Source organism: Zonotrichia albicollis, chromosome 2, assembly GCF_047830755.1.
Source record: "Zonotrichia albicollis isolate bZonAlb1 chromosome 2, bZonAlb1.hap1, whole genome shotgun sequence".
Classification (NCBI taxonomy): domain Eukaryota; kingdom Metazoa; phylum Chordata; class Aves; order Passeriformes; family Passerellidae; genus Zonotrichia; species Zonotrichia albicollis.
Genome location: NC_133820.1, coordinates 12711853 through 12738846, shown reverse-complemented (window position 1 = coordinate 12738846; position 26994 = coordinate 12711853). Strand labels below are relative to the sequence as shown.

At 45.2% G+C, this 26994-nt stretch overlaps 2 protein-coding genes across 7 annotated transcripts; one reads left to right on the top strand and one right to left on the bottom strand.

Annotated features, from left to right (window-relative positions):
- SETD4 (SET domain containing 4) lies at window positions 1-12171 on the bottom strand. 6 transcript variants are annotated; one of them, XM_074533679.1, is made up of 11 exons: window positions 12035-12171; window positions 11059-11161; window positions 10521-10616; window positions 9706-9743; window positions 9397-9485; window positions 5867-6296; window positions 3176-3350; window positions 2613-2694; window positions 2275-2412; window positions 726-849; window positions 1-471 (listed from the first exon to the last, which is right to left on the bottom strand). In XM_074533679.1, the coding sequence occupies exons 2-11, from the start codon at window positions 11126-11128 to the stop codon at window positions 337-339; spliced, it is 1377 nt and encodes a 458-aa protein (XP_074389780.1). In that variant the 5' UTR covers window positions 11129-11161; window positions 12035-12171; the 3' UTR covers window positions 1-336. The 6 variants fall into 6 exon arrangements, 5 of the variants coding, with proteins under 5 accessions (XP_074389780.1, XP_074389790.1, XP_074389786.1 ...); XM_074533689.1 differs by having other exon boundaries at window positions 2275-2355; window positions 12035-12169; XM_074533685.1 differs by having other exon boundaries at window positions 11830-12102.
- Window positions 12111-25553, top strand: LOC141727286 (carbonyl reductase [NADPH] 1-like). Its single transcript, XM_074533714.1, has 4 exons — window positions 12111-12250; window positions 13853-14217; window positions 23351-23458; window positions 24598-25553. The coding sequence occupies exons 2-4, from the start codon at window positions 13932-13934 to the stop codon at window positions 25032-25034; spliced, it is 831 nt and encodes a 276-aa protein (XP_074389815.1). The 5' UTR covers window positions 12111-12250; window positions 13853-13931; the 3' UTR covers window positions 25035-25553.
- The last annotated feature ends 1441 nt before the right edge of the window (window positions 25554-26994 follow it).

Sequence of the window (26994 nt, the reverse complement as noted above, 5' to 3'; positions counted from 1 at the left end):
TGGTAGAAAATGAAATCATGTATTTATAAAAATAAACACTTTTTTAAATCACATCATGGAAAATAATCACAAGAGAATCCCAATTCCAAATGAAGTTTCTGCAGTTTAAATAACGGTCCTGCCCTGAAAGTATCTTTAAAAAAATTCTCTTTTCTCCAAACCAAGGAGCTCAAGCTCTGCACTTCAGGAACCTTTTGTGTGAAGGTCAGCAAAGAACAAAATCATTCAATTATTCTGATTAATTTTTTAATTATTCTTTGCTGCTCAGGTCCATGAAAAGAGAAATAATCTGGCAATAATTCCTGAGCAATTTCAGCTGTCTCAGCTCTAGGGGGCTCAAGCTGTTCCTAAATTCAGGTTGCAAAGAATCTCAGCTGATTTCTGAAGGATCTTGAGTTCTTCTGAGCGCAGCATTTCCACCAGAGCCAGCTGGGTTTTCAGGTTCTCTTTGTCCTTTTTCAACTGGGAAATCTGGAGTTGAGACAAATGGGATGCAATGATTCAAAATTTTGATTATTTAACAGGACATGAAGAGAAAATCTGTGAAAGTCTGTAAGGATTTTATTGATTATGGTAAAATAGTGGGGTTTTTTAATTCCACAAGAGAAATTTTGATATTAAAAAGGAAAAAAAAAGAGGGGAAGGGGAAAAATCATCAAAATCTCACTCAGAAATGCCAATGTTCTGCTAGAGGAAGGAATCTGAGCTGCCTTTTTCCCAATTACCTGGACAAGGACATGCTGGGTCTCCTCTATTAAAAACTGACAAATTTTTGCTGCTGCAGCCAAAGCCTGCTGCTCATTCCTGGCTGAAGAGACACCACCAAGCAGGATCCTCCTCCAGCAGGCACTGCAACCAAATGAATTGAAGAATTCAAAATTCAGAATTCAGAATGATTTGCTGCCCTCCCCAGCTGGATGCCAAACGTGGCTCTGCTGCCCTGGGCTCAGAACCCAGCCCAGGGATTTATTTTTAGTTCTCAGATCAATTTATTCCACTCAGCAATGAATCTTCAAAGCACAAACAACTCTGAACAAGCCTTTGCTCATTAATTTATTCCCTCATTTCATTTATTCCAAGCAAAGTGCAGGTGATCATTTTCAGCAACTTCCCTGGCCCTGCAATTCCAGCCTGTGGAACACATGACTCAAGGAAATCAAACCAGGTTAAAAGCATTTAAAATTTCATCAAACCAACAGGAAAAAGGCCTGAAAGGAGCCTGAACCTTGAGGGAATATCTGGGGCTTGAAATAGAAAGGGAAAATAATACAGGAAAGGAAATCAGCAAAGCAGCAAAAGGGGAGGGAGTTTACAGCCAGTGGTGTTCTTTGCCTTTCTTCTTTTCATTTCTCACCTGGGGTCAACAAATCAGACACAGGAGATCCAAAAATTGTCCCAGTGTGGCACTCACAGCCAGCAGGGAACAAAATATTGAATGGCTGGGAAACAAATCCTGGGAGGAGCAGCTGAGGGAGCTGGGGGGGCTCAGCCTGGGGAAAAGGGGGCTCAGGGGGGACCTCATTGCTCTGCACAGCTCCTGCCAGGAGGGGCAGGGAAAGGAGGAGAGGAAATGGCTTCAAATGGCACCAGGGCAGGCTCAGGTTGGAGATTGGCACAGAAAATTTCCCTGGCAGAGTGGTCAGGCCTTGGGCTGAGCTGGGATCTTACTGTGGGGAAAAAAGAAAAGCTTGATTTCCTTCTTGTTCTAAATTCCCTTTCAGATTGAAGCTGCAAATCTGAGCAACAGTGGGAACAAACTCAGCTTCTGCCCTGCAGTGCTGCAAACCTGGGCCAGAGCAGGGCAGGGAGTGGGATTCACTCCCAGCTTGAGCAGGGTCACCCAAAAAATGACATTGAGGGGTTGGAGCTGGGCCAGAGAGGGGAAAAATAACTGGGAAAGGGCTGGAAAGCAAATCCTGGAGCAAAGGGGGATCAGGGGGGAGCTCAGTGCTCTGCACAGCTCCTGACAGGAGGGGCAGGGAAAGGAGGAGAGGAAATGGCCTCAAATTCCATTCCTATTGGATACTGGGAAAATAAAATCCCTGGCAGAGTGGTCAGGCCTTGGGCTGAGCTGCCCAGGGAGGTTTGGGGTCACGGAATTGTCCCAGAGCAGTCTGGATGTGGCCTTGGGGACAGGGATTGGGGTGGTGCTGGTGGGGCTGGGGTGGCCCTGGGTGACCCTGGGGGTCCCTTCCCACCCTGGTGATTCCAGGCAATCCAAGCCAAAGGCTCCTGCACACCCACCCCATAAACACTGAGGCTGCTCCAACTCACAATTGCTCTGCTGCCGGACTCAGCACCTTGAGGGCTGTGAGGAGTCTCCAGGATGGTCCCTCCCAGCCAAAGGTCAGGTTCCTGCACAGTCCAAGGGATGAGAGGAAGTTCAGGTGAACTTTACAGTCAGTTTTCTTCCTTAGACACATCAGCCAGGGTGGATCTCCAGCTTTGAGACTGGAGTTTATAACTTCTCCATCTCTCCCAAGCAGTGAGTTTGTTAAAAAACAAAGAATTCTATTTTTTTTTTGCTGGATTTTGATACTAGAAGCAAAATTTGACTTCCAGAAAAACTGAATTAAAATCTCATCAGGAAACAAAAAACTCCAGATACTTACTCTAGGAAACCATGATCCTTTAGAATGGAAACTTTGGCCTTTCTTTGCTTGTCCAGTGGTGAGAAATATTTGAGGAGAGTATCTGCAGAAAAATAGAGTTTAAATATTTAAATAAATTGTATGTATGAGAATCTACACTCATCAATTCTGAGAAGAGATTTCAACCATATTTTTAATAGGTAGGACTAAGATCAAGCCCTGTTAAATTTTGGAGAACTTTCCAGAATTCTCAAAAGCTATCAGCACTCTCCAGGATTGTTTCCTTATAACAGAAATCCTGACTCCACCTGGAGTTATGAAACACTCCAAGCAAGTTCAGTTTGTGGAGATCTGGATTTCAATCCTCAGTGCTGCAATCTAAGACATCCAGCTGGAATCTCTACACAGATGTTGGTAATAGTAACATTTTTTTTTAAATAAAATGGTAGCAAAAAAACATTTTAAATTAAGCAAAAAATTAAATCATTAAAGAGGTATCAAACCATTTTGCACTCCTTGAGAATTCACACACTCAGTTCTCAGGTTTTGTGCCTTTCAGTGCTCAGAGAATCCATGAATCCAACCTGCTGAGACATAAACACTGCTGTGAGGGTTGTCCATGGCCACAAATCCATATTCCAGCAGCAGCCTCTGATTGTCATGAGGTCCATAGCAGATCAAAACTTCCTGGTATTTTTTGCATTGGGAATTTGTCCAAATTTCATAACTCCTCGTCTGCTCATTAAACCCAGCCTTGACCTTCAGGGAGTGAAAAATAAAAGGTAAAAGGGTGAAAAAGGAAACAAATTTGAATTTTGAAACCCCTGAGGATTGAAATTCTTGTTGAGTTGTGGGGATGTCTGGGGCAGAGCCCAGATCTGCAGACACAGATGGTTCCATGCAGGGTTGGCCTCTCCTGGGCTGCCCCAGAGCCTGACAAGGTGGGAATTCTCTCTGCATCCCCTCAGGCTGCTCTGAGGCTGAGGGAACACAGGGACCCTGGAATCTGTGTCAGGACAAGGAATTTGTCTTGTTTCAGCAGCACATCAGGGGCTGTTTGCAAGTGGCTCCTCCCAACAGTTGGTTTGGATGCCAAACTCCCCCAGCCACTGTGGGCTCTCCCTACACCTTGGCTTTGCTGCACAAACTGAAATATTTCAATTACAGAATCACTGAATGTTTGGGTTGGAGGGAATTTAAACATCTTGTTCCAACCCCCTGCCATGGCAGGGACAGCTCCCACTGTCCCAGTGTCCAGCCTGGCCTTGGGCACTGCCAGGGATGCAGGGATGGAATTCCATGCCAGCCCTGCCCACCCTGCCAGGGAACAATTCCTCATTGCCAGGATCCCACCCAGCCCTGCCCTCTGGCACTGGGACCATTCCCAGCTGGGTTTGCAAAGGGATCCCTGCCAGGGATGGTTCTGGAAGGAACCTGGACACAGGGAGTGAGTCCTGAGGGGATGGAACTCAAATCACAGGGGGAAGGCAGAGGGAATCAAAGAGAAGGATTAACAAAATCTGGATTTGGGTTGGGAGGGAACTTAAAACTCATCCCATTCCACCCCTGCCATGGCAGGGACACCTCCCACTGTCCCAGTGTCCAGCCTGGCCTTGGGCACTGCCAGGGCTCCAGGGCAGCCCCAGCTACTCTGGGAATTCTCCAAGGCCTCCCCACCCTCTCAGGGAGGAAATTGTTCCTAATATCTGATCTAAACCTGTAATTTTTCAGTCTGAGGCCGTTCCCTGTGTGCTGTCCCTGCATCCCCTGGCAATTGTCTCTCTCCAGCTTTCCTGGGGCTCCTCCAGGCCCTGCAAGGCCGCCCTGAGCTCAGCCCAAAGCTTCTCCTGTGCAGGTGAGCAATGCCAGCTGTGCCAGCCTTTCCTGCCAGCACAGGAATATCCTGAAACTCATCCTGGTGCCAGTCCTGCCATGGCAGGGACACCTTCACTGTCCCCAGTGTCCAGCCTGGCCTTGGGCACTGCCAGGGCTCCAGGGCAGCCCCAGCTGCTCTGGGAGTTCCATGCCAGCCCTGCCCACCCTGCCAGGACAGGATTTTCCCCAGTGTCCCCCCCAGGCCTGCCCTCTGGCACTCTGAATCCATTCCTGTCGCAGACATTTTTTCATAGAAATCCTTTCTTTGAGATTTGTCCATCTTCTGGGAAGCAGAGCCCCAGCAGAAGAATGTAAACAATTGTTATCAGCTGCTGTGAAATGCAGCAGGTGATCCTGTGATTGGCTCATCTTCCATGTGTACCATTAAGGGCCAATCCCAGGAGCAGCTCAGGGACAGATTCCCTGCACACAGAACTTTGTTATTCATTCTTTCTATTCTATTCTTAGCTTAGCAGCTCTCTGCAACTTCTCTCTTTATTATTTTGAGTATAGTTTTAATGTATTATATATCTTATATCAATAAATCCAGCCTTCTGATCAAAGATTCTCGTCCTTCTCTCACCACAGTGACCATCTAAAGTCGCTGTAATCCATTCCCTGTGTGCTGGCACTGCAGCTCCTGAGGGGCTGAGCCATCCCTGCCCCTGTGAGCTCCATCCCTGCCCTCCCCACTCCTTGTGGGATCTCAGCACCTCAGGACTGAGGTGTCACCGAGACCACCCTTGGGGGGCTCGGGAGTCCTGGAATGTTCCAGAAGTGTCTGGTGGCTGGACTTTGATCCCACACAGGAGACGACACCTGTATGAGGATAGGAGGGTTTCACCGGGGTGAATGGTGAAGGGATAAGTTAATTAGAGAGTGAAACACAGGGTTTAGGATTTCCGTACAGGGGGGTTTAGAGAAGTAAGATGGAGGAATTGGGGCGTGTCCTGTCCTTCTTCTTCTTCTTCTTCTCCTCCATCTTCTGTGGTGATGGTGGCACTTTGGGATTGGTCATTATTAAAAGTGCACTGGGCAATAAGGGTGAAAGGTATTGGGGAAAAATGATAAATATTGTACACGTAACTTTGGGTATAAAGATAGGTGACTGTCCAGAGGGCAGGGAGTGTGCTCATGGCTGGCTGCTGAGCAGAGCTCTGTCGGGCCGAGAGAAAATCTTTTAGATAAACAATTAATAAACACCGAGACCGAGAAAAGAACTGAAGCCTCTTCTCGTCCTTTGATACGCGGGCTGCCCCAAGGCCACCCCGGGCCTTTCCAGGCCATCCAAACAGCCAAAAACCGGACAACTCCTCATCCATCACATCAACACAGATGGCATTTACAGAGTACGCTTTAGAAAAATAAAGAAATTTAGTGCTCTATTTGGAGTTTCTTACCTGAACATTTGGGCTGTGGTTTAGCAAATCTAAATATGGTGCCAGTGCATAAACATCTGGCTCCAGGGAGAAACAATCCCTGTGGGGATGTTTCATGTAGACTGTCCTGGTGTTTACAGTGCACCAAGCCCACTGCAAGGCACTGAAATTAAAAATACTCCCTGTGCTCTCAGCAAACAGAGGCTGCAGGGAAGAGAAGAAAGCTCTGGAAGATGTGAACAGCTCTTGGATCAGCATTTTCTGCTCCTGAGCTTTGTGTTTTAAGGGGTTTGGGAGGAGATCGATGACATCGGGCTGCAGGCAGGCAGGGCAGGTGTGAGAGCTGGGCAGGACATCCAGGTACGGCTTCCATGGGGATTTGGCCCCAGCGTGTTTCTCTGCCATCAGGAACGTGCACAGCGCCAGCAGGGGCGACACCGGCGGCTTCCAGCTGGCGTTAAAAATAAATTAAAATACAATGCAATAAAATGCAATTAAATAAAAGAAATAAAAATAAATAAAATGCGATAAAAATAAATGTAAATACAATGCCATAAATGCAATAAAATGCAATAAAAATACAATGAAATAAAATAAATAAAATAAATAAAAATAAATGAAATGCAATAAAAATACAATTAAAATAGAATTTGGTTTAAAAAAATTAAAAATTAAAAAGTTTTAAAAGGTAAAAAAATTAATAATTTAATAAAGGTAAAAAGGTAAAAGAAAAGAAAGAAAAATTAGAAAGAAAAATAAAAATAAGGATAAAAATAAAATAGAAAGGAAAATAAATAAAAATAAAAATAAAATAAAATTTAAATAAATATAAATAAATATTAAAATAAATAAATATTAAAAATAAATTAAAATAAACAAAAGTAAAAATAAAATAGGAATAAAAAGAATAAGAAAATGGAAAAATAAAATAGAAAGAAAGATAAAACAGAAAGAAAAAGAAATAAAAGTAAAGTAAAAATAAAAAAGTTTTAAAAGGTAAAAAAATAATAATTTAATAAAGGTAAAAAGGTAAAATAAAAGAAAGAAAAATCAGAAAGAAAAATAAAAATAAGGATAAAAATAAAATAGAAAGGAAAATAAAAATAAAAAAAATTTTAAAAAATAAAAATAAAAATTAAAATTAAAAATTAAAATTAAAAATAAAAACAAAAATAAAAATAAAAACAAAAATAAAATATAAATAAATAAAGATAAAAATAAACAAATATTGAATAAATATTAAAATAAATAAAAATTTAAATAAATATTAAAAACAAATAAAAAAGAAACAAAAGTAAAAATAAAATAGGAATAAAAAGAATAAGAAAATAGAAAAATAAAATAGAAAGAAAAATAAAATAAGGATAAAAATAAAATAGAAAGGAAAATTAAAATAAATTAAAAAAAATAAAAATAAATTAAAAATAAAAAGTGAAATAAAAATAAAAATAAATAAAAATAGAGGTAAGATAATAATAAAAACACCAATGCAGCAGACCCACAGCGGTGAGATGGGAAATGGACACAGCAGAGTTTTCCCTCTCTCAGAGCTCTCTGGAAGTTTTAAACAGTTTCTATTTAAAACTTCTTTGTAGTTCATCTCCAGGTGCTGTGGCTGATTTCCAAGGGGCAATAAAAGCTGGATTTAATAACAATTCCAGGTTCACCCCTCGGGCTGCCTTTTTTCAGGAGACACAAGGATTGTATATTCCAAATTTTCCAAATTTCCAATTTGTTCCTGGCTTTGCAGCCCAGCTTTATCTTCCTGCTCCCATTGAAGCTGGCTCCCAAATTCCCAAAAAACCATTCCTAGTTGGCATTTAGGGCCAAGCAGGCTCTGAGGCAGCTCCATCTGCAGCCTGGGCCCTCTCCAGCTGGGCCAAGCTAAAAGGGGATGCTCAGGTTTTAGCAAATGCTCAGTGTTTATCAGATGTTCAGCATTTAGCAAATGTTCAGTATTTATGAAATGTTCAGGATTTAGCAAATGTCCAGTGTTTATCAGATGTTCAGGATTTAGCAAATGTCCAGTGTTTATCAGATGCTCATCATTTATCAAATGTTCAGTGTTTATGAGATGTTCAGGATTTATCAGATATTCAGTATTTATCAGATGTTCAATATTTAGCTTATGTTCAGTATTTATCAAATGTTCAGGATTTATCAGATGTTCAGGATTAATCAGATGCTATTTATCAGATGTTCAGTATTTATCAGATGTTGAGGATTTATCAGATGTTCAGGATTTAGCAAATGTTCAGTAATTATCAGATGCTCATCATTTATCAGATGTTCATCGTTTATCAAATGTTCAGTGTTTATGAGATGTTCAGGATTTATCAGATATTCAGTATTTATCAGATGTTCAATATTTAGCAAATGTTCAGTATTTATGAAATGTTCAGGATTTATCAGATGTTCAGTATTTAGCAAATGTCCAGGATTTATGAGATGTTCAGTATTTATCAGATGCTCAGTACTTATCAAATGTTCAGGATTTAGCAAATGTTCAACATTTATCAGATGTTCAGGATTTATCAGATGCTCAGGATTTATCAGGTGTTCAGGATTCAGCAAATGTCTAGGATTTATCAGATGCCCAGTATTTAGCAAATGTTCAGTATTTAGCATATGTCCAGTATTTATCAGATGTTCAGGATTTATCAAATGTTCAGTATTTAGCAGATGTTCAGTATTTATCAGATGCTATTTATCAGATGTTCAGTATTTATCAGATGTTCAGTGTTTATCAAATGTTCAGGATTTATCAGATGTTCAGTATCTAGCAAATGTTCAGTAATTATCAGATGCTCATCATTTATCAGATGTTCATCATTTATCAAGTGTTCAGTGTTTATGAGATGTTAAGGACTTATCAGATGTTCAGTATTTATCAGATGTTCAATATTTAGCTTATGTTCAGTATTTATCAAATGTTCAGGATTTATCAAATGTTCAGGATTTAGTAAATGTTCAGGATTTATCAGATGCCCAGTATTTATCAAATGTCCAGGATTTATCAGATAGTCAGGATTTATCAGATGCTATTTATCAGATGTTCAGGATTTAGCAAATGTTCAGGATTTATGAGATGTTCAGGATTAATCAGATGCTATTTATCAGATGTTCAGGATTTATCAGATGTTCAGGATTTATCAGATGCTATTTATCAGATGCTATTTAGCAGATGCTATTTAGCAGATGCTATTTAGCAAATGCTCAGGATTTATCAGATGTTCATTGTTTATCAGATGTTCAGGATTATCAACATTCAGGATTTATGAGATGCTCAGGATTTATGAGATGCTCAGGATTTATCATATGTTCAGTATTTATCAGATGCTCAGTACTTACCAAATGTTCAGGATTTAGCAGATGCTCAGGATTTATCAGATGCTCAGTACACATCAGAACCTTTCCCTGTCTGAGCATTCCCCAGCCCTGAAATGCTGGCAGCACTCAGGACATTCCCTTTAAAGCCCCACCAGCCCTTCAGAGGGTCCATTCCTGCTGAAATCCCCCCTGAAGGCCACCAAGTGTCACCTGTCCCTTACCTCTCAATGTGTGCTCCCAGGCTGCTGCTGAGCACGGTGCTGGTGGTGAGCAAACACTTCTCAGGCAGTGAAATAATCACATCTCCTGCCTTGGAGGGAGGAGGAAAGGAAAATCACACACAAAACCCAGTAAAAATCAAGAGGAAAGACTCATTTCCTTTCTGTGGGGAGTGGTGGGTTCACATTCTGGCTGCCAGAGTTCAAAAGTCAGAAATTCCATTCACAAGGGATTCCTGAGCTTTGCTTGTTGCAAAAATCATGAAATGTCAAAACCTGAAGGGCTCCTGCATTGCAAACAGCATCACTCACCCGGAGAGCTTTTGTTGTCATCAATCCCCTGCCAGTCCCTGCAGAAGGAACAAAGAGCAGGAGTAAATAAATGCAGATATGGAAAACCAGGGATCAGGACAGCGAGGAAAAGCTCTAAAAGAACAGGCAGCATGTGTAACAAAACATAAATTCAATTATGGACTGCTCCAGATACACCTCATTTATTTTTCTCCATTTTTCTTTATTTTTCTGCATATCCATTTTTTTTTGCTGCATATCCTGCAGCATTTGCTGTCTAATTCTAGCAATTGTTCAGCTTTTTTTCCTCCCACTTATAGCATTATTCACCTTCTTTTTCTCCATTTTTTCCTCACACACATCTTTCATCACCAGCTGCAGCTCTTGGTTTCAGAGTTTTAACTGAACTTTAGCATTTCTTGTCACAATATTTTTCTCTGATCCATTCTGTTCTTTCTGCTCTGTCTATAATACTACAAAATATTTAAAATAAAACCTACAGAAAGAGAAAAAATATAAGTTTAAATCTTTACTGTAAAGATTACTAAGTGAACCTCAGCTCTCTGCTGAACTTGCTTGGGGATAAATAGATAAACAAATTATAACAAGGTTAAATTCCAAAAACTGTTTTGTTAACACTTCAAATTTTGGCTTTTTCAGGTCTCCATATCTATTTTTTCATGTTAAATTGACATTACTAGAATCCTTGGAAGAGTATCAGTAACTGGTTTTTTTTCCTGATGCCAGACAGGGGCATAATTCAAAATGAAAGCTGGAATCTAAAATTCTCAGAAGATTCAGAAATTTGTACCATCAAGAAATAATTAAAGCATTACCCCAGAACTCTGCTGGCCTTAAATTACTGTCTTCAAATCCTCTCTCTTTTAGCCACTTCCTAAGTTCAATGTATTCCAGCTTGTGACTGCAGTTCACTAAAAACAGAAAAATTAATTAATGCTGTTAAAGAGCATTCTGTTGGACAATAAAGGAAATACAAACATTTGACTGCATAGTCAGAGAAACTGTATTTTGGACATTTTAAAGCATAACAAAATGGCAAGAAAGAATTAAACTAAATAAATTCAGGGTCTCTGGGCACTGGGAGGTCTCAGAAATGTGTGAGTTATTCAGCATATCCAAGGAATTTTAGAATAATGTAATATTTGCCATTAGGCAGAAAAGTGAGCTCAGAAAATTCACCATGCTCTGCTTGGGACTGTAAACTAACACTCAGATATTTGCATATAAAAAAAAAAGCTAACATTTATGAATGTAATTTTCCAAGCACAAAGGCTTTTGAAAATATAAATAATAAAGTGACCCCTTGAGGAACAATTGGTTATTTTCTTATTTAACTTCCAGCTATGATGATACCTCCATCCATAAAACTCTTCAAGTGTTTCCTTCTTCTCTTTCGACCTGTCCGACCTCTGCTTTTCTTCATATTAAGCAACAGGTTTTGCCTTTTTTAGACAACCTGAATTTAAAATAAAATTTAAAAGAACTGATTTAGAAACATTTGAAGTCAAATTTATTACTGTGAGGGTGGGCAGGCCCTGGCACAGGGTGCCCAGAGCAGCTGGGGCTGCCCCTGCATCCCTGGCAGTGCCCAAGGCCAGGCTGGACACTGGGGACAGTGGGAGCTGTCCCTGCCATGGGGATGGGATGGGATGGGATGGGATGGGATGGGATGGGATGGGATGATACTTCATGGACTTATGGAATATCCTGAGTCGACAAGGACCCCCCAGTGCCAGCCCTGCCCTGCCCAGAGCCCACCAAGCCCAGCCTGGGCATCCCTGGCAGCGCTGCCCAAAGGCTCCTGGAGCTGTGGCAGCCTCGGGGCCGTGCCCATTCCCTGGGCAGCCTGGGCAGTGCCAGCACTCTCTGGGCAAGAACTTTGCCCTGATCTCTTTCCTTTTGCTAAAATTGCCCTGAACTGAACCTCGAAGCGCAGCTTTTCCCTGCCAGGACGGAGGGGCCGCAGGGAGCCGGGATCACCCACAGGCGCTCGGGCTCCTCAGAGGCCGGCCCTCCATCACATCCCGTTCCTTTGGGCTGAAAAGACCTCAGAGATCATCGAGTCCAAACCCCACCCCGATCACCCCATCCCACCCCAGAACTGGGAATCCCGTGCAAACCAACCTCCATTCCCCGCTCGGCACAAACCCCCGGGCTGGGAGGGACAGAACCGGCCCCGGCAGCGCTGCGGGAGCGGAACTTCCTGAGGGACCGCCCGTGCTCCGCGCACTGTCCCTGGGAGCCCCAAGCGCGTCCTCCCCTGCCAGGCCAGACTGTGATTCCCGAGTCTCTGCCGGGCTGGAATTGCTCCCCGGTGTCCCAAACGCACCTGCAAAGGGGACACAAGCACCGACAATCCCTCACTGTCCCTCTGCGCGAGTCCCCGCCTGCTCTTCCGCCTCTGAGGCGGGGCTGCCCCGCCATCTTAGGGGCGTCCCCATCTCCCTTCCCCGCGGTGTGTGGGTGTCTGTACTTTGGATATAACGTGCTCTGTCCTCGCTGTGTGGAGCTGAGGGAAGAGGGAGAGGCTCCAGCGGTGCCGGAGGTGGGTGATGGGGTGCTGGGTGTCCCCTCACCGGACCCTTCACCCCCGCGTCCCCCCTGAGGGCGTCGCGGTTGATGGCGGCCCGCGGGTTCCCTCCCGTGAGGGGGACGGGACAAGGGGGGACAGAGGGAGACTCGCGGTGAGGGGAGAATGGCGTTCCTGGCCCTGGGGTGTCACTCTGGACATTCCTGGAGTGTCGTATATTCGCTGGATGCCTGCTAAGGGTTACAAGTAAATTAGGAAGAAAGAGTTGGTAATGATGTGAAAAGGGGGCAAAGCCAGCGTTTAAATTTGTTTTTGTGGGGGAAATGCAGCTCTTTAAATGCGCTCTATCTGTTAGAAAAGCAGCAAGCAGTTTTCGGATGCTGTGTTATACAACCAGCCATTGTAGTCAGCCTGTGCTCTGCTGTTTTTTCCCCGAATAAGCTGTAAGTGTTCCTCCTGCCTGGCACTGGAAGATAAAGATACACCATCCTTTTTTTAATATTGTTTGGGACCTTAAAGATCATCCGGTTCCAGCCCTTGCCGTGGACAGGGATACCTTGCACTAAACCAGGTTGCTCAGGTTTGGAGCCTGAAGTTTTCAGCAAAATTTGAGCTGACCCAATTGAATATTCCGAAAAGGTGGAAAGTCTTTCTGTGAGGTGTAAGTGCAGAAGAGTTTACTCCTACAAAAAGTGAATTTAGTGTGAAAAATTAGTCACTGGTAATTTTTAGCTGAGACATTTCTTCTTTTTACCCATCACTGGTTGGCTTTTCTTCAGAACACTTAACACCAGATATCTCTGTGAATACCTCGTGTTGCCTTAGGAATTTACACGGTTGGCACAAGAATGTAGTTTCACATAATCCGAGGTGGAATTTTAAATAATATTTTAAAGAAAAAACGCTTATCTAGGGCGGCTCCACACTACTGGAAATGTTCAAGGCCAGGTTGGATGGGAGTGGCCTGCGATAGTAGAAGGTGTCCATGGCAATGAGATAATCTTTAAGGTTGTGAGAGTTTTAGTTGTTGGTTTCTCTGGGTTTGGATTGAAGGCACTCAAAATTGTGTTTCGTGTTCAGATGTAAGAGTTTATTATTTGTTATCAGTCAAACAGTCTCACTACTGTGAGTTCAGCAGCTTTCCATTAGAAGGCACAAAATGGCCAACAATCTCTTGTTCCAAGGTCTTTTAAGACTGAACTATCCAATGAAGAACTGACACCTGGATTATTTTCCCTTTTAACCCAATAACTGATCCCACAGAGCTGCAATGGGGACTTTTGTGCCCAGTTACAAAATGCCACCCAAACCCATGGAGAAGGAGTAGGAAGAAGGTGAAGAAGAAACCCAGGACAGCACCCTGTGCCCCCCATCTTGCTTCCATCTACAACAGACAAAAAAACCCAAAACCTCAATTTCTCACCAAGTGATGCACCTACACTGCTCTCTATAATCTATTTCACACTTTTGTGGATTCTAGTCTATTCTGGAGTTTAGGAAACTTTCTCCATGGATGAGGGTCAGAGTCAGTGCACCCCAGAGCAGACACAGAAAGTGCCCTGGCTTTCCACAGTCCCTTCCCACCCAAACCATCCCATGTTTCTAATTCCTTTCCAGGCAGCCATTTTGTGTGTCTGCCCGACCTTTCCTTGCTGCTGGCAGTTCCCGTGCCCTCGGCTCCCGTTCCCAGGGGACAATGTCCAACGTGCCGGTGGCTGTGGTGACGGGCTCCAACAAGGGCATCGGGCTGGCCATCGTGCGGGCGCTGTGCCGCCAGTTCCCGGGGGATGTGTACCTGACGTCCCGGGACCCCGGGCGCGGGCAGGCCGCCGTGGCACAGCTCCAGCAGGAGGGGCTGCGCCCACTCTTCCACCAGCTGGACATCGACGACCTGCAGAGCATCCGAGCGCTGCGCGACTTCCTCAGGGACAAGTACGGAGGGATCAACGTGCTGGTGAACAACGCCGGCATCGCCTTCAAAGGTGGGCGGTGCTCTCCTGGGCTGCTTCTGTGCGGAGGGCAGGGGGTGCATCCAACGCTTCTGCTGCATTTCTGCTTGGGCAAACTTCCCATCTTAGGGATGATGTGAGAACAGTGTGCCAGGGGAGGGTCAGGCTGGACATCAGGAGGAATTTCCCCATGGAAAGGGAGCTCAGGCCTTGGCAGGGGTGGCCCAGGGAGCTTTGCAGTGCCCATCCCTGGAGGTGCCCAAGGAAGGTCTGGACTTACTCAAGGAGAAGTATGGAGGGATCAACGTGAACAATGCTGGCATTGCCTTCAAAGGTGGGCAGTGCTCTCCTGGGCTGCTTCTGTGGGGAGGGCAGGGGGTGCATCCGACACTCTGCTGCATTTCTGCTTGGGCAAGCTGCCCATCTTAGGCATGGTGTGAGAACAGTGTGCCAGGGGAGGGTCAGATTCAATCCCAGAAGGAATTTGTCCATGGAAAGGGAGCTCAGGCCTTGGCAGGGGCTGCCCAGGGAGCTTTGCAGTGCCCATCCCTGCAGGTGTGCCCTGGAGGTGGCACTGAGTGCTCGGTGCCCATGGGGCACAGCTGGCACTCCGTGGGCTGGCAGGGCTGTGCCAGCTGTAACAATTCCATGATTCTGTAAGCATGCTTCCCTGAGGGTTGTGTTTGCAGCACGTGGGAGTGCTGAGGCCCACAGGGCAGAGCTGGGCTGGCTTCATTGCCTCAGTGCCCATCTCCATGGGAATGGCTCCCTGTGCCCAGGCAGCTGCTGTGCTCTCTCTTCTCCACCCCCTGCTCTGTTCTGTGCATTCTCTGCTCAGGGATTCCAGCTGATGGAAAAGCACCTTCATTGTCCCTGGGGGGCTTTGCTGTCTCCAGCTTTCTCAGGCCATTCAATCACCTCTAAACCACTCAAATCCTGCTGTGCTGGCAATATTTAAATACATCAAGGTTTTCACCTCCCAGTGGGCAGAAAGGCAGGGAAAGTGAGACAGACACAGCAGTTTCAAGGTGGAAGGATAAATTTTTGCAGAATCAGAATTTGCTCCAGACAGAGCAAATCACAAGTGTGGCTGGTGGTTTTATGGAGAGGATTGTGCCCCTGTGCTCCCCACAGGTGATTTCCCACCTGCAGAGCTGCCCCAGCGCAGGGAGGAGCTGGAGCTGCTGCAGAGCCCAGAGGAGGCTCCAGGATGGGCAGAGGATGGAGCAGCTCTGCTGGCAGGAAAGGCTGGCACAGCTGGCATTGCTCACCTGCACAGGAGAAGCTTTGGGGTGGCCTAACTGGAGCATTCCAAGGGGGAAAAGCTTCACACTGAATGAGAGCAGGGAGCTTCTCATGGAATGGGAGTGCAGTGATATCTTCTGGCTCTTTTGCCTGTTACTTTATAGGAAAATTGCTTAAGATCTACTTCTTGGGAGGCAGCTCTTAATAGAACTGTCTGAGCTTCAGGGTGTGCTCAGCAAAGATTCCAGCAGCAGTTAAAATATCACTTCCAGATGTTCAGCCTTGACTTTGCTCAAACTGACAACAACTGAGTCAGCAGGAGGTGACAATTTAGAACTGTTAAACTTTAACTGGTAAAACTGTTTAACTGTCAGTTAAACTGTTAAACTGCTGAAGGAACTGTTGCTGTGAGTATCAAGCACACAGGGTGTAACATCTGTGTAAGAACTTGCTGTGATGCTTTGCTCTTAATTTTTGCTTTCCAGATTGGTATTTCTACCCAATATTGCTTCTTACCTCGCCAAGTTTTTGCTGCCATCCCAGAATTTTTGCTTTCCTTTCTTAGTTATAGCATTACATGCTATTGCAGCCTGTCAAAGATTAGATTTGCCATTAAGTTTTGTTATTTTGGTTTTGTGCTGCATTTCTCCAGCTAAGTCCTTGAACCAGCAAAAACTTCCTGTAGCAAATGGTGCTGGAGCTGTGGTTGTCTTCTGGATGAGCCTCTCTGGGAAGAGTTGTCTAACAAAGCTTCTTAAATGATGGAATTTCAGGATGTTACCATGTACCCTGTTAGGCACATGAGTGGGGTTTGGGGTGTAGGGAAGTTCTCTCTCACAAGGAAGGCAGGATGGGGAGCAGGATTTGGGGTTCTGGAGGATTTCAGTTCTCCCCCTGCCATAACCCTGGCCATGGCTCATGATCTGGCTTCATGTGTGAGATTTAAATGCAGGTGAATGATTTGCAAATGAGTGTGGTCATTAAACATGTGTGTCGTGGGGTGACAGCCTTTATCCCAATATCGTGTGTTATGTCTGGCAGCTGTGCCTTTTCCCCCACCCCCCCCCCCCGGCAGTCTGGCTGTGGCGGGATGGGGAAGAGAGGAGGGGGGAGGGGGGGGGGTGTGACCAGGCACTTTTTTGGCTTTTGGCTTTGGGCTGCTTGGCTTTTGCTAGCTGCTGCTTGCTTGCTTGCTTGCTTGCTTGCTTTTTGCTTTTGCGCTGTTTTTTTTTTTTTTTTTTTTTTTTCCTTTTTCTTTTGTTCTCTCTCTCTCTTTCTTACCCTCCCCTGAAGATACTGGACCGGCTCCGGATTCTGACCTGCAAGCTCCAGGACACCCGAAGCCTGCTAGAGAAGATTCGGCGCCCTCCACAACACAGTCTGGTCCCTTTTTCTTTTCTTGTGTTGGGGAGTGTTCTTTTGTTACTTGTAAATAAATAGGTTTTGTTTTCCACTTTGCTCCTCCGAGAAATTCCTTCCCGAACCCGGTGTTGGGGGAGGGGTGGTTGGAGGTTTGTTTTGTTCTGGGGGGCTCCCTCTTGGAGATTTCCCCTAATTTGTCCTAAACCAGGACAATAATTTTTTGGTGCATTGGCCGGGAAACCGGAGGCCAAAAACAGTGGAAAAAAAACCTATAACAATAATATTTTGGTTTTGGTTGTTTTGTGGGCATATTGGTGATTCATAATGTCATTTGGAGTGGAAGCTTGCCGGTTTTTCTGGTCCCTAGGGGCTTTTGAAGTTTTAATACCTTTGTGGTCCCTAGGGTTATTTCCTTACCCCAAAATAGCTCTGATGTTGTCCCTAATAAGTAGCTTTTGTAAGCGGGGGGCACTAACCAGAATAATCATTGTGCTGGCCTTATGTGTGATGATGTGTCGGATAACAGTGCTGGACTTTATTTCAGGAATGTATGGATTGTTGTCATGGCTGTGTACTCAGTTTGTTTGGGGAGAAGAAGAGGAAGGGGCTTTTCAGCCTTTGTCTTCCTTCTTCTCCTACAAATTGTTGACATCTCTATTAGAAAATACTGACTTTCCCCTGAGTTTGAAAGAAACCATCTTTCTGGCATTTAATTTATTAAGCCTTGTCTATACTGTCTGGAGTGTATATAAAATGAAAGCTGAGATTTCTAGAGGGGTTAGAGAGACTCCTGATTCAGGAGTAAAACAAAGCAGGAAAAATCTTGACTGGAGTGGAAAATGGGAAGATATGGGCCAGACTTTAAAGGAATTTTCTGATCCTATAGACTGGGACTTTCCATCTGATCAAATTCAGAATCCAGTCGAGGTGGCAAAGTATTTGAGGGAGAAGTGCCATGGTAATACTAAGGAAGAAAGGATTACTGCAGTGAGCTGGGCCTTGGCGTTTGTTTACCGTACTCTGCTAGATACTGTGGAGCAGCAGATAGCAGAAAGGGAACAGGGAGATAAGTTAGCTACTATCCCAGTGACCCAGGCTGCAGCTAACATCCCAGGCTCCAGGCTAGCAGCTGAATCAGACAATAGGCCCCAAACCATGGCTGTTGCAGCTAATACAAGAGGTGGAAAGTGTAAAGGCAAGACCGATCGGAAGGTGGAGGATGATGACGATGATGCAGAAGAAGGACCCTCACCAAAATCAGAGGCCACATCAAGGGGCACAGAATCTGGAGCCAATATTGACTCCTTTTCTCTGAAGGACCTCAGAGGCCTAAGAAAGGATTACAGCCGACAACCTGACGAATCTATTATTAGTTGGTTAGTCCGCCTTTGGGATGCTGCAGGGGAGGTTACGATTTTGGATGGTACTGAAGTGAGGCATTTGGGATCCCTGTCACATGATCCTGCCATCGATCAAGGTGTGATGAGGGGGGCTAACCCTCACAGCCTCTGGGAACGGGTCCTAAGAAGCGTAGCAGAACGGTACCTGTGTACGGATGATCTCTATATGCAGCAGACACGGTGGAAGACCATAGAACAGGGGATCCAATGCCTGAGAGAGATGGCGGTTGCAGAGCTCGTTTTCTCAGATGACACAACAACTAGGAATCCGGACCTGGTACCATGCACTCCGATAATGTGGAGGAAACTTGTGCGACTTGGGCCACCTGAATACGCTTCTGCCCTAGCAATAATGAAGCGAGATGATACATATGAGACTGTGCTCGATATGGCAAAGAAGCTTCGAGCGTACGCAGATGCTGTGCATGGCCCAACTCATGCCAGAATTGCAGCAGTGGAAACCCGACTGCAGAAACTAGAAGACAAAATAGAGGAGAATCATAAGAAACTCCGGGAAGAGATTAAGGAGGACCTTATTGAAATCTCAGCCGTACAAATTAGAAGCCCTGGTGTCCAACGCCGGCGCTCCTTTGATGGGGAGAGAAGGTACATCCCACGGGCTGAGTTATGGTTTTTCCTGCGTGAGTCTGGAGAAGACATGAGAAGATGGGATGGAAAACCCACCGCTGCTTTGGCACAACGGGTGCGTGATTTGAAGAGAAGAGAAAGTATAACCAAAAAGATAGCAGCTCCGGTCGCTCGTAGCCGAGATGTTAAGTATGACGATGACGATGACATGTCCGATCCCCTTGAAGGAACTTCCAAGGCATATGCCCAAGGAAAGAAGGACAATCTGGCTTAGAGGGGCCCTGCCTCCAGCCAGGAAGAGGCACGGGAGAACCGGGTTTTTTGGAAGGTGTGGATCAGATGGCCTGGCACATCAGAGCCACAAGACTATGAAGCATTGGTTGACACTGGATCACAATGTACCTTAATGCCATCGGAACACGTGGGGACAGAACCTGTTTCCATCGCTGGAGTGACGGGGGGATCACAACAGTTGACGTTGTTGGAAGCTGAGGTGAGCTTGACTGGGAAGGAGTGGCAGGAACATCCAATTGTGACTGGTCCAGAGGCTCCGTGTATTTTGGGCATAGACTTTCTCCGGAATGGCTATTACAAAGATCCTAAGGGATTTAGGTGGGCTTTTGGAATAGCTTCAGTTGAGATAGAGGGTATTAAACAATTGAATACCTTGCCTGGACTATCAGAGGACCCATCTGCAGTAGGACTTTTGAAGGTAGAGGAGCAGCGAGTGCCAGTTGCCACCTCAACAGTGCACCGCAGGCAGTACCGGACGAATCGAGATGCTGTGATCCCCATCCACAAGATGATTCGAGAGCTGGAGAGCCAAGGGGTGGTCAGTAAAACCCACTCACCCTTTAACAGCCCTATCTGGCCCGTGCGAAAATCTGACGGAGAGTGGAGATTGACTGTGGACTATCGTGCCTTGAATGAAGTGACTCCACCACTGAGTGCGGCTGTACCGGACATACTGGAACTGCAGTACGAGCTGGAGTCCAAGGCAGCAAAGTGGTACGCGACCATTGATATAGCTAACGCGTTTTTCTCCATCCCTCTGGCAGTAGAATGCAGGCCTCAGTTTGCTTTTACATGGAGGGGAGTGCAGTACACCTGGAACCGATTGCCCCAGGGGTGGAAACACAGTCCTACCATCTGTCATGGACTGATCCAGGCTGCACTAGAAGAGGGTGAGGCTCCAGAACATTTACAATATATTGACGATATCATTGTTTGGGGGAACACGGCAATAGAAGTGTTTGAGAAAGGAGAGAAGATAATTCATATTCTCCTGGACGCCGGATTTGCCATTAAGAAGAGCAAAGTCAAGGGACCTGCCCGAGAAATTCAGTTCTTGGGGGTGAAGTGGCAAGATGGACGGCGTCAGATTCCTGCGGATGTTATTAACAAAATCACTGCTATGTCCCCACCAACTGATAAGAAGGAGACACAGGCTTTCTTAGGTGCTATAGGTTTCTGGAGGATGCACATCCCTGAGTATAGTCAGATTGTGAGACCCCTTTATCTGGTTACCCGCAAGAAGAACGACTTCCATTGGGGCCCTGAGCAGCAGCAAGCTTTTGTCCAGATCAAGCAGGAGATCGCTCATGCTGTAGCCCTTGGTCCAGTCAGGACAGGACCAGATGTGAAGAATGTGCTCTACTCTGCAGCCGGGAGCCATGGTCTGTCCTGGAGCCTTTGGCAAAAGCTACCTGGCGAGACCCGAGGCCGACCATTGGGATTTTGGAGTCGGAGCTACAGGGGGTCTGAAGATAACTATACTCCAACAGAAAAGGAAATCTTGGCCGCCTATGAAGGAGTCCAAGCCGCCTCAGAGGTGATTGGTACAGAGGCACAACTCCTTCTGGCACCCCGACTACCGGTGCTGGGATGGATGTTCAGAGGAAAGGTTCCCTCTACCCACCATGCCACCAGTGCTACTTGGAGTAAGTGGATTGCCCTCATTACGCAGCGCGCTCGGATTGGGAAGTTAAATCGCCCTGGGATTCTAGAAATAATTACAAATTGGCCCGAAGGTGAAAGCTTTAGTGTCGCAGATGAGGAGCAAGAGCCAGTGACCCGGGTTGAGGAAGCTCCGCCATACAATCAGTTGCCAGTAGAAGAAACACGTTACGCCCTATTCACTGATGGTTCTTGTCGTGTCATAGGGATGAAACGGAGGTGGAAAGCAGCTGTATGGAGTCCCACTCGACGGGTTGCAGAGGCTACTGAAGGAGAGGGTGAATCCAGTCAATTTGCTGAAATCAAAGCTATTCAACTGGCCCTAGGTATTGCAGAGAGAGAGAGGTGGCCAAGGCTCTATTTGTATACCGATTCTTGGATGGCAGCCAACGCTCTATGGGGATGGCTGAAGAGATGGAAAGAGGCCAACTGGCAGCGCAGAGGAAAACCAATTTAGGCTGCGGAAGAGTGGAAGGATATCGCTACTCGGTTAGAGAAGTTACCTGTGAAGGTTCGCCATGTAGATGCCCATGTCCCCAGAAGTAGAGCTAATGAAGAGCAGCAAAACAACCAGCAAGTACATCAGGCTGCAAAGATAGGGGAGTTGAAGATAGATCTCGACTGGGAGCATAAGGGAGAGTTATTCTTAGCACGATGGGCCCATGATGCCTCAGGCCACCAGGGTAGAGATGCCACCTATAAGTGGGCACGAGACCGAGGGGTGGATCTAACCATGGACAGTATTTCTCAGGTTATTCGTGACTGTGAGACGTGCGCTGCCATTAAGCAGGCCAAGCGACTGAAGCCCCTCTGGTATGGGGGGCGGTGGTCTAAGTACAAATACGGGGAGGCCTGGCAGATTGATTACATCACACTGCCCCAGACACGCCAGGGCAAGCGCTATGTACTAACCATGGTAGAAGCCACCACAGGATGGTTGGAAACCTACCCTGTGTCCCATGCTACAGCCCGTAACACTATCTTGGGCCTTGAGAAGCAGGTCCTTTGGAGGCACGGTACTCCCGAAAGAATTGAGTCGGATAATGGAACTCATTTTAAAAACAATCTTATTAATACTTGGGCTAGGGAACATGGCATCGAGTGGGTATACCATATCCCCTATCATGCACCAGCTGCAGGGAAGGTGGAAAGGTACAATGGATTGTTAAAAACCACCTTAAAGGCATTGGGAGGGGGGTCTTTAAAAAACTGGGAGCAGCATTTGGCAAAGGCTACCTGGTTAGTTAACACTCGAGGTTCCACCAACCGAGCGGGTCCTGCTCAGTCTGAGCTCCTTAATATAGTAGATGGGGATAAAGCCCCAGTGGCCCATGTCAGAGGTTTGTTGGGAAAGACAGTATGGATCAACCCTGCCTCGAGTACAGACAAACCCATCCGTGGGATTGTCTTTGCTCAAGGACCAGGTAATACATGGTGGATAATGCAGAAAGATGGAACAACACGGTGTGTACCTCAGGAAGACCTGATTGTGGGATGAGACTCATATATGACTGTCATTGTTTGTTGAATGTGAGACAGAAGGAAACTGTAAGTGTCAAAGGTTTGAGCAAGTAAGATGAGAGGAATGCGTAAGTGTCAAAAGGTGTGAGTAAGTGAAATGAATGTTTTTTATTGTATGTTCACGATATGGGATAAGGGGTGGAGTGTCGTGGGGTGACAGCCTTTATCCCAATATCGTGTGTTATGTCTGGCAGCTGTGCCTTTTCCCCCACCCCCCCCCCCCCGGCAGTCTGCCTGTGGCGGGATGGGGAAGAGAGGAGGGGGGAGGGGGGGGGGTGTGACCAGGCACTTTTTTGGCTTTTGGCTTTGGGCTGCTTGGCTTTTGCTAGCTGCTGCTTGCTTGCTTGCTTGCTTGCTTGCTTTTTGCTTTTGCGCTGTTTTGTTTTTTTTTTTTTTCCTTTTTCTTTTGTTCTCTCTCTCTCTTTCTTACCCTCCCCTGAAGATACTGGACCGGCTCCGGATTCTGACCTGCAAGCTCCAGGACACCCGAAGCCTGCTAGAGAAGATTCGGCGCCCTCCACAACACAGTCTGGTCCCTTTTTCTTTTCTTGTGTTGGGGAGTGTTCTTTTGTTACTTGTAAATAAATAGGTTTTGTTTTCCACTTTGCTCCTCCGAGAAATTCCTTCCCGAACCCGGTGTTGGGGGAGGGGTGGTTGGAGGTTTGTTTTGTTCTGGGGGGCTCCCTCTTGGAGATTTCCCCTAATTTGTCCTAAACCAGGACAATGTGTTAGAATAAAAACCACATCAAATCATGACCTGTTACAGTTTCTCTTTTGAATTATCACATCCAATAATGACTTGTTAGAATTTCTGAATTATCATGGATTTGGAGACAGTGAACACCTGCCCAGTCTATGATCATATACCTGTTTTCTAATTATTAAAAACAGCAACTAAGATGAACATTTGGGGTTTGGTAACTTCTATTCAAACAGTGTTACAATTCTAATTTTTGTTATTTGGGGTTTGGTAACTTCTATTCAAACAGTGTTACAATTCTAATTTTTGTTATTTGGGATTTGGTAACTTCTATTCAAACAGTGTTATAATTCTAATTTTTGTTATTTTTTCCCCTCCTTCCTTTTATGACCAGTTCATGACACCACTCCATTTGCAGTCCAAGCTGAGGTTACACTGAAGACAAACTTCTTTGCAACCAGGAATGTTTGCACAGAATTGCTGCCTCTTATGAAGCCCTATGGTGAGTGAAACATAACAAGTGAAGAAAGAGTTTTGTTTAAATTTTGGCCCTTTTCAATGGGAAATCCTCTCCAGTCTCAGGCTCTGCAGCAGTGTTCAGGTGTGTTTGCTGCTATAAAGGAAATGTGGTCTCTTCTAATGTTTAAATACATTGAGGTTTTCAAGGAAAAAAGAAGTAGATGAAAAGCAGGTTTTTGTTTCCTGAGGGAGAAGGAGTAAACAGAGTGAGTGAATGTTGGGGAGAGAGGAAACAGTGCCAAGGTTGCAGTTTAGTGCTCTTGTACTGCATTGAAGGATGGCTGTTATTAAAGTCATTAATCATTAACAGCATTAATTTCTGTGGCTTTTAAGATTAAGTCACCAAATTCACCACCAGAAGTAGCAGGTAGGAGGGGAAACAGTGAAACATAATTTTGGAGATGAGTGATTTACTGATTCAGCTGATTTATTCCTGTTACTGAAGTGCTGGGAAATAAATCCTTACATTTGTAAATCTCCAGGTGATATTTCTGCTGTAGTAAGAGTGTACCTGCTGATTGTGGAGTTGTTTCCTAGAGGTTTATCTGAAACTTTTGCAGGTTCAGACCTTAAATTACCTCTCATGGTATTTACTAGAAATCAGAACATTGAGTTGATCTGATTTTCCAGGAGCTCTGCAAAACAACCCAGCTAAAATATTTTACAGATATTCACCTGAGGAGTGAATCCAGAACTGGAGAGCAGCCCCACTTCAGTGTGAGCTGAAAATGTGGTGGTGTCACAGGGGTCCCAGGACGAGGGGAGTGATGAGAATTGACTCCGTGTTTCAGAAGGCTGATTTATTATTTTATGATATACATTATATTCAAAGAAAATTATATGCTAAAAGAATAGAAGAAAGGATTTCATCAGAAGGCTTGAAAGGAATAGAAGAGAATGGAATGATAAAAATTCTTGTGACTGACCAGAAAGTCTGAGATAGCTAAACTGTGATTGGCCATTAATAAAAGACAACCAAGATGGACCAGTCACAGCTGCACCTTTTGCATTCCACAGCAGCACATAACCATTGTTTTCCTTTTCCTCTGAGGCTTCTCAGGAGAAAAAATCCTAGCAATGGATTTTAAATGTGTAAATAATTCATTTTTATTCTCTTTCCAGGCCGGGTGGTGAACGTCTCCAGCATGGTGAGCTGCTCAGCCCTGCGAGGCTGCAGCCAGGAGCTGCAGCAGAAATTCCGCAGTGACACCATCACTGAGGAGGAGCTGGTGCAGCTCATGACCAAATTCGTGGAAGACACCAAGAGAGGGGTCCATGAGAAGGAGGGCTGGCCAAACACCGCCTATGGGGTGTCCAAAATCGGGGTCACTGTCCTGTCCAGGATCCAAGCGCGGCTGCTGGACGAGCAGAGGAAGGGCGACCACATCCTCCTCAATGCCTGCTGCCCTGGCTGGGTCAGGACAGACATGGCAGGTCCCAAGGCCACCAAGTCCCCCGAGGAGGGGGCTGAGACCCCCGTGTATTTGGCCCTTCTGCCTTCCAGTGCTGATGGTCCTCATGGCCAATTTGTCAGTGACAAAACTGTCAAACCCTGGTGAGCTCGGGGATGGAAAGGCTGAGCTCATTTTCCTGATTTCATTCCTAACTCCATCATTCCCTTTTTTCCCTCTCCCCTGGGATGGGTCTCATGGAGCTGGGATCAGAAGCAGGTGCCTTATCTCTCATCACAGTAGAATTTTCCAGGATCCAGAGCTGTTCTGGAGGCTGCACAGGGGTTTCTAAAGAGGATGGGGCTGTTCTAGAGCTGGGATCTGTCTGGGGGGAGGCTCAAGACCAGAATCACTGTTGGACAGCAATTCCTTGCTATCAGAACTACATGGAATTAGGTGAAAATAAAAATAGCACTGATCTATCATTTGTAGCCAAACATAATCAGTTGGTGTTATTAATATATCAATAAATAATTACTGATTTATATTCTGGTATGTAATTATTGTGGTACTAAAAACTTAAAAACTCAAAAAATGTGTTTTCATTTTCTGCAGCAGAGTTTGTGGCTGGAATTTGTGATGTGTGCATTGGAAACAGAAAATAAACTGCAGACCTGACACAGCAAAGTGTTCCTCAGTTCCTTTATTGCACAGCCTGGAGTTTCCTTAATAAAATCTGAATTCACTGCTCTCCAATTAGCAACAACAACTAAGTGATATGGAGAGCTGTACATTTGTTGAAATGTTGCTTATTGCCTTTTAGACTCTCAGAGTTGAAAAATTGCCTTTTCTGAGGCTGAAGGAGCTGGAAACAATTGCCCATAAAGCTGTTGTTAGTAATGACAAATCAATAATGGATTTGTTAATTGTTAATCAGGAGTCAGGGGGTGATGCTGGCTGGCTTTGACATTGGCCTCCCCCAGAAGAGCTGGGGCTGGGAAGCCTTGGAGTGGGAGGAATTGGGAATAAATATTGTGGGGGATTATTATTAATTGTTTATTAGCACAGAACAAAGCACTTATTACAAATTGGTTTCTTAAGCATACAGGAGCATTGTTTTTGTGAAGAATTACCTCATCAGTCATGGCCCAGAGCTCCTGGAAGGGAAGGCCAGAAGTTCTCAGTGAAATCTATTCTGTGGGAAGAAAAAAACCTCAGAGGCCTTGGGTTTAGGGGAAAAATTACAAAAGTTGGAACCCTGTGTGCTGAGAATTTCACACTTTCTGTGCTGCCAGGCACTGACCACCAAGAGAACACTGCAGTGACCTGAGGCCCTGGAGAAGCTTCCAGAATGGAATGACAGAGCTGGGATTGTGGGCGTGGAGTTTGAATGGAAGTGTGTGATATCACAGGGTGGGAAACTCAGAGTTTAAGGGTTTAAAATATAAAAATATACATAGAGCAAGGTGGAGGTTTTAGGGTAGAGGCTTCTCCTTCTCCATGGGTCTGGGTGGTTTTGTGTAATTGGACAGAAAAGTCCCCATTGTCAGCTTTGAGTGATGAGTTATTGGGTTGAAAGTGAGATTAATTTAGGTGTCATTTCTTGATTGGACAGTTCACTCTTAAAAAACCTTGGAGGGAAAGACAGTGAGCCATTTTTGTACCTTGTTAGTGAAATACTGCAGAACTCACAGTTCGTGAGACTAACATAGACAAGGAAAATAAACATTTGAGTCTTGAGCGTGCACTATAATCTCAAGTGCCTTCAATCCCCATCCCACAGAAGAGAAAAGAAATCAAAAACTGGCACAAAAGCTGTGAAAGTTTTGGCTGCTACACTGTAACTCAACCCTGCTGATGAGGAAAACCAGTTTGTGTGTGTCCTTGCAGCTGTGCTACTGGGACCTCAGCAAAACACAATGCAGCTCTTGGGTTTAGTCAGAGCTTTAAGAGACTGAATCCTGCAGTGGGGAATCCCTTCATCCTTCCAGTGCTCCCTGAGTCACTGAGCTTCAAAAGCTGCTGTCCCTCCGTGTGGCATCTGCAAACATTGCAAACTCACCTTGGCCTTGGTTTGTGCAAGGGCTCTGCAGGAGCTTCATTCACAGCTGGCCTGCAAGCAAAGCTG

Bases quoted from the DNA above. Each gene is read 5' to 3' on its own strand.
- SETD4 (XM_074533679.1), bottom strand. From the start codon at position 11,128: ATGAAGAAAAGCAGAGGTCGGACAGGTCGAAAGAGAAGAAGGAAACAC. The intron at 6,297-9,396 runs GTAAGGGACAGG...TTTTAACGCCAG, and splicing joins CTGGGAGCACACATTGAGAG to CTGGAAGCCGCCGGTGTCGC. The intron at 472-725 runs GTAATTGGGAAA...TCTCAACTCCAG, and splicing joins CCCAGCATGTCCTTGTCCAG to ATTTCCCAGTTGAAAAAGGA.
- LOC141727286 (XM_074533714.1), top strand. From the start codon at position 13,932: ATGTCCAACGTGCCGGTGGCTGTGGTGACGGGCTCCAACAAGGGCATC. The intron at 14,218-23,350 runs GTGGGCGGTGCT...TTTTATGACCAG, and splicing joins CGCCGGCATCGCCTTCAAAG to TTCATGACACCACTCCATTT. The intron at 23,459-24,597 runs GTGAGTGAAACA...TTCTCTTTCCAG, and splicing joins GCCTCTTATGAAGCCCTATG to GCCGGGTGGTGAACGTCTCC.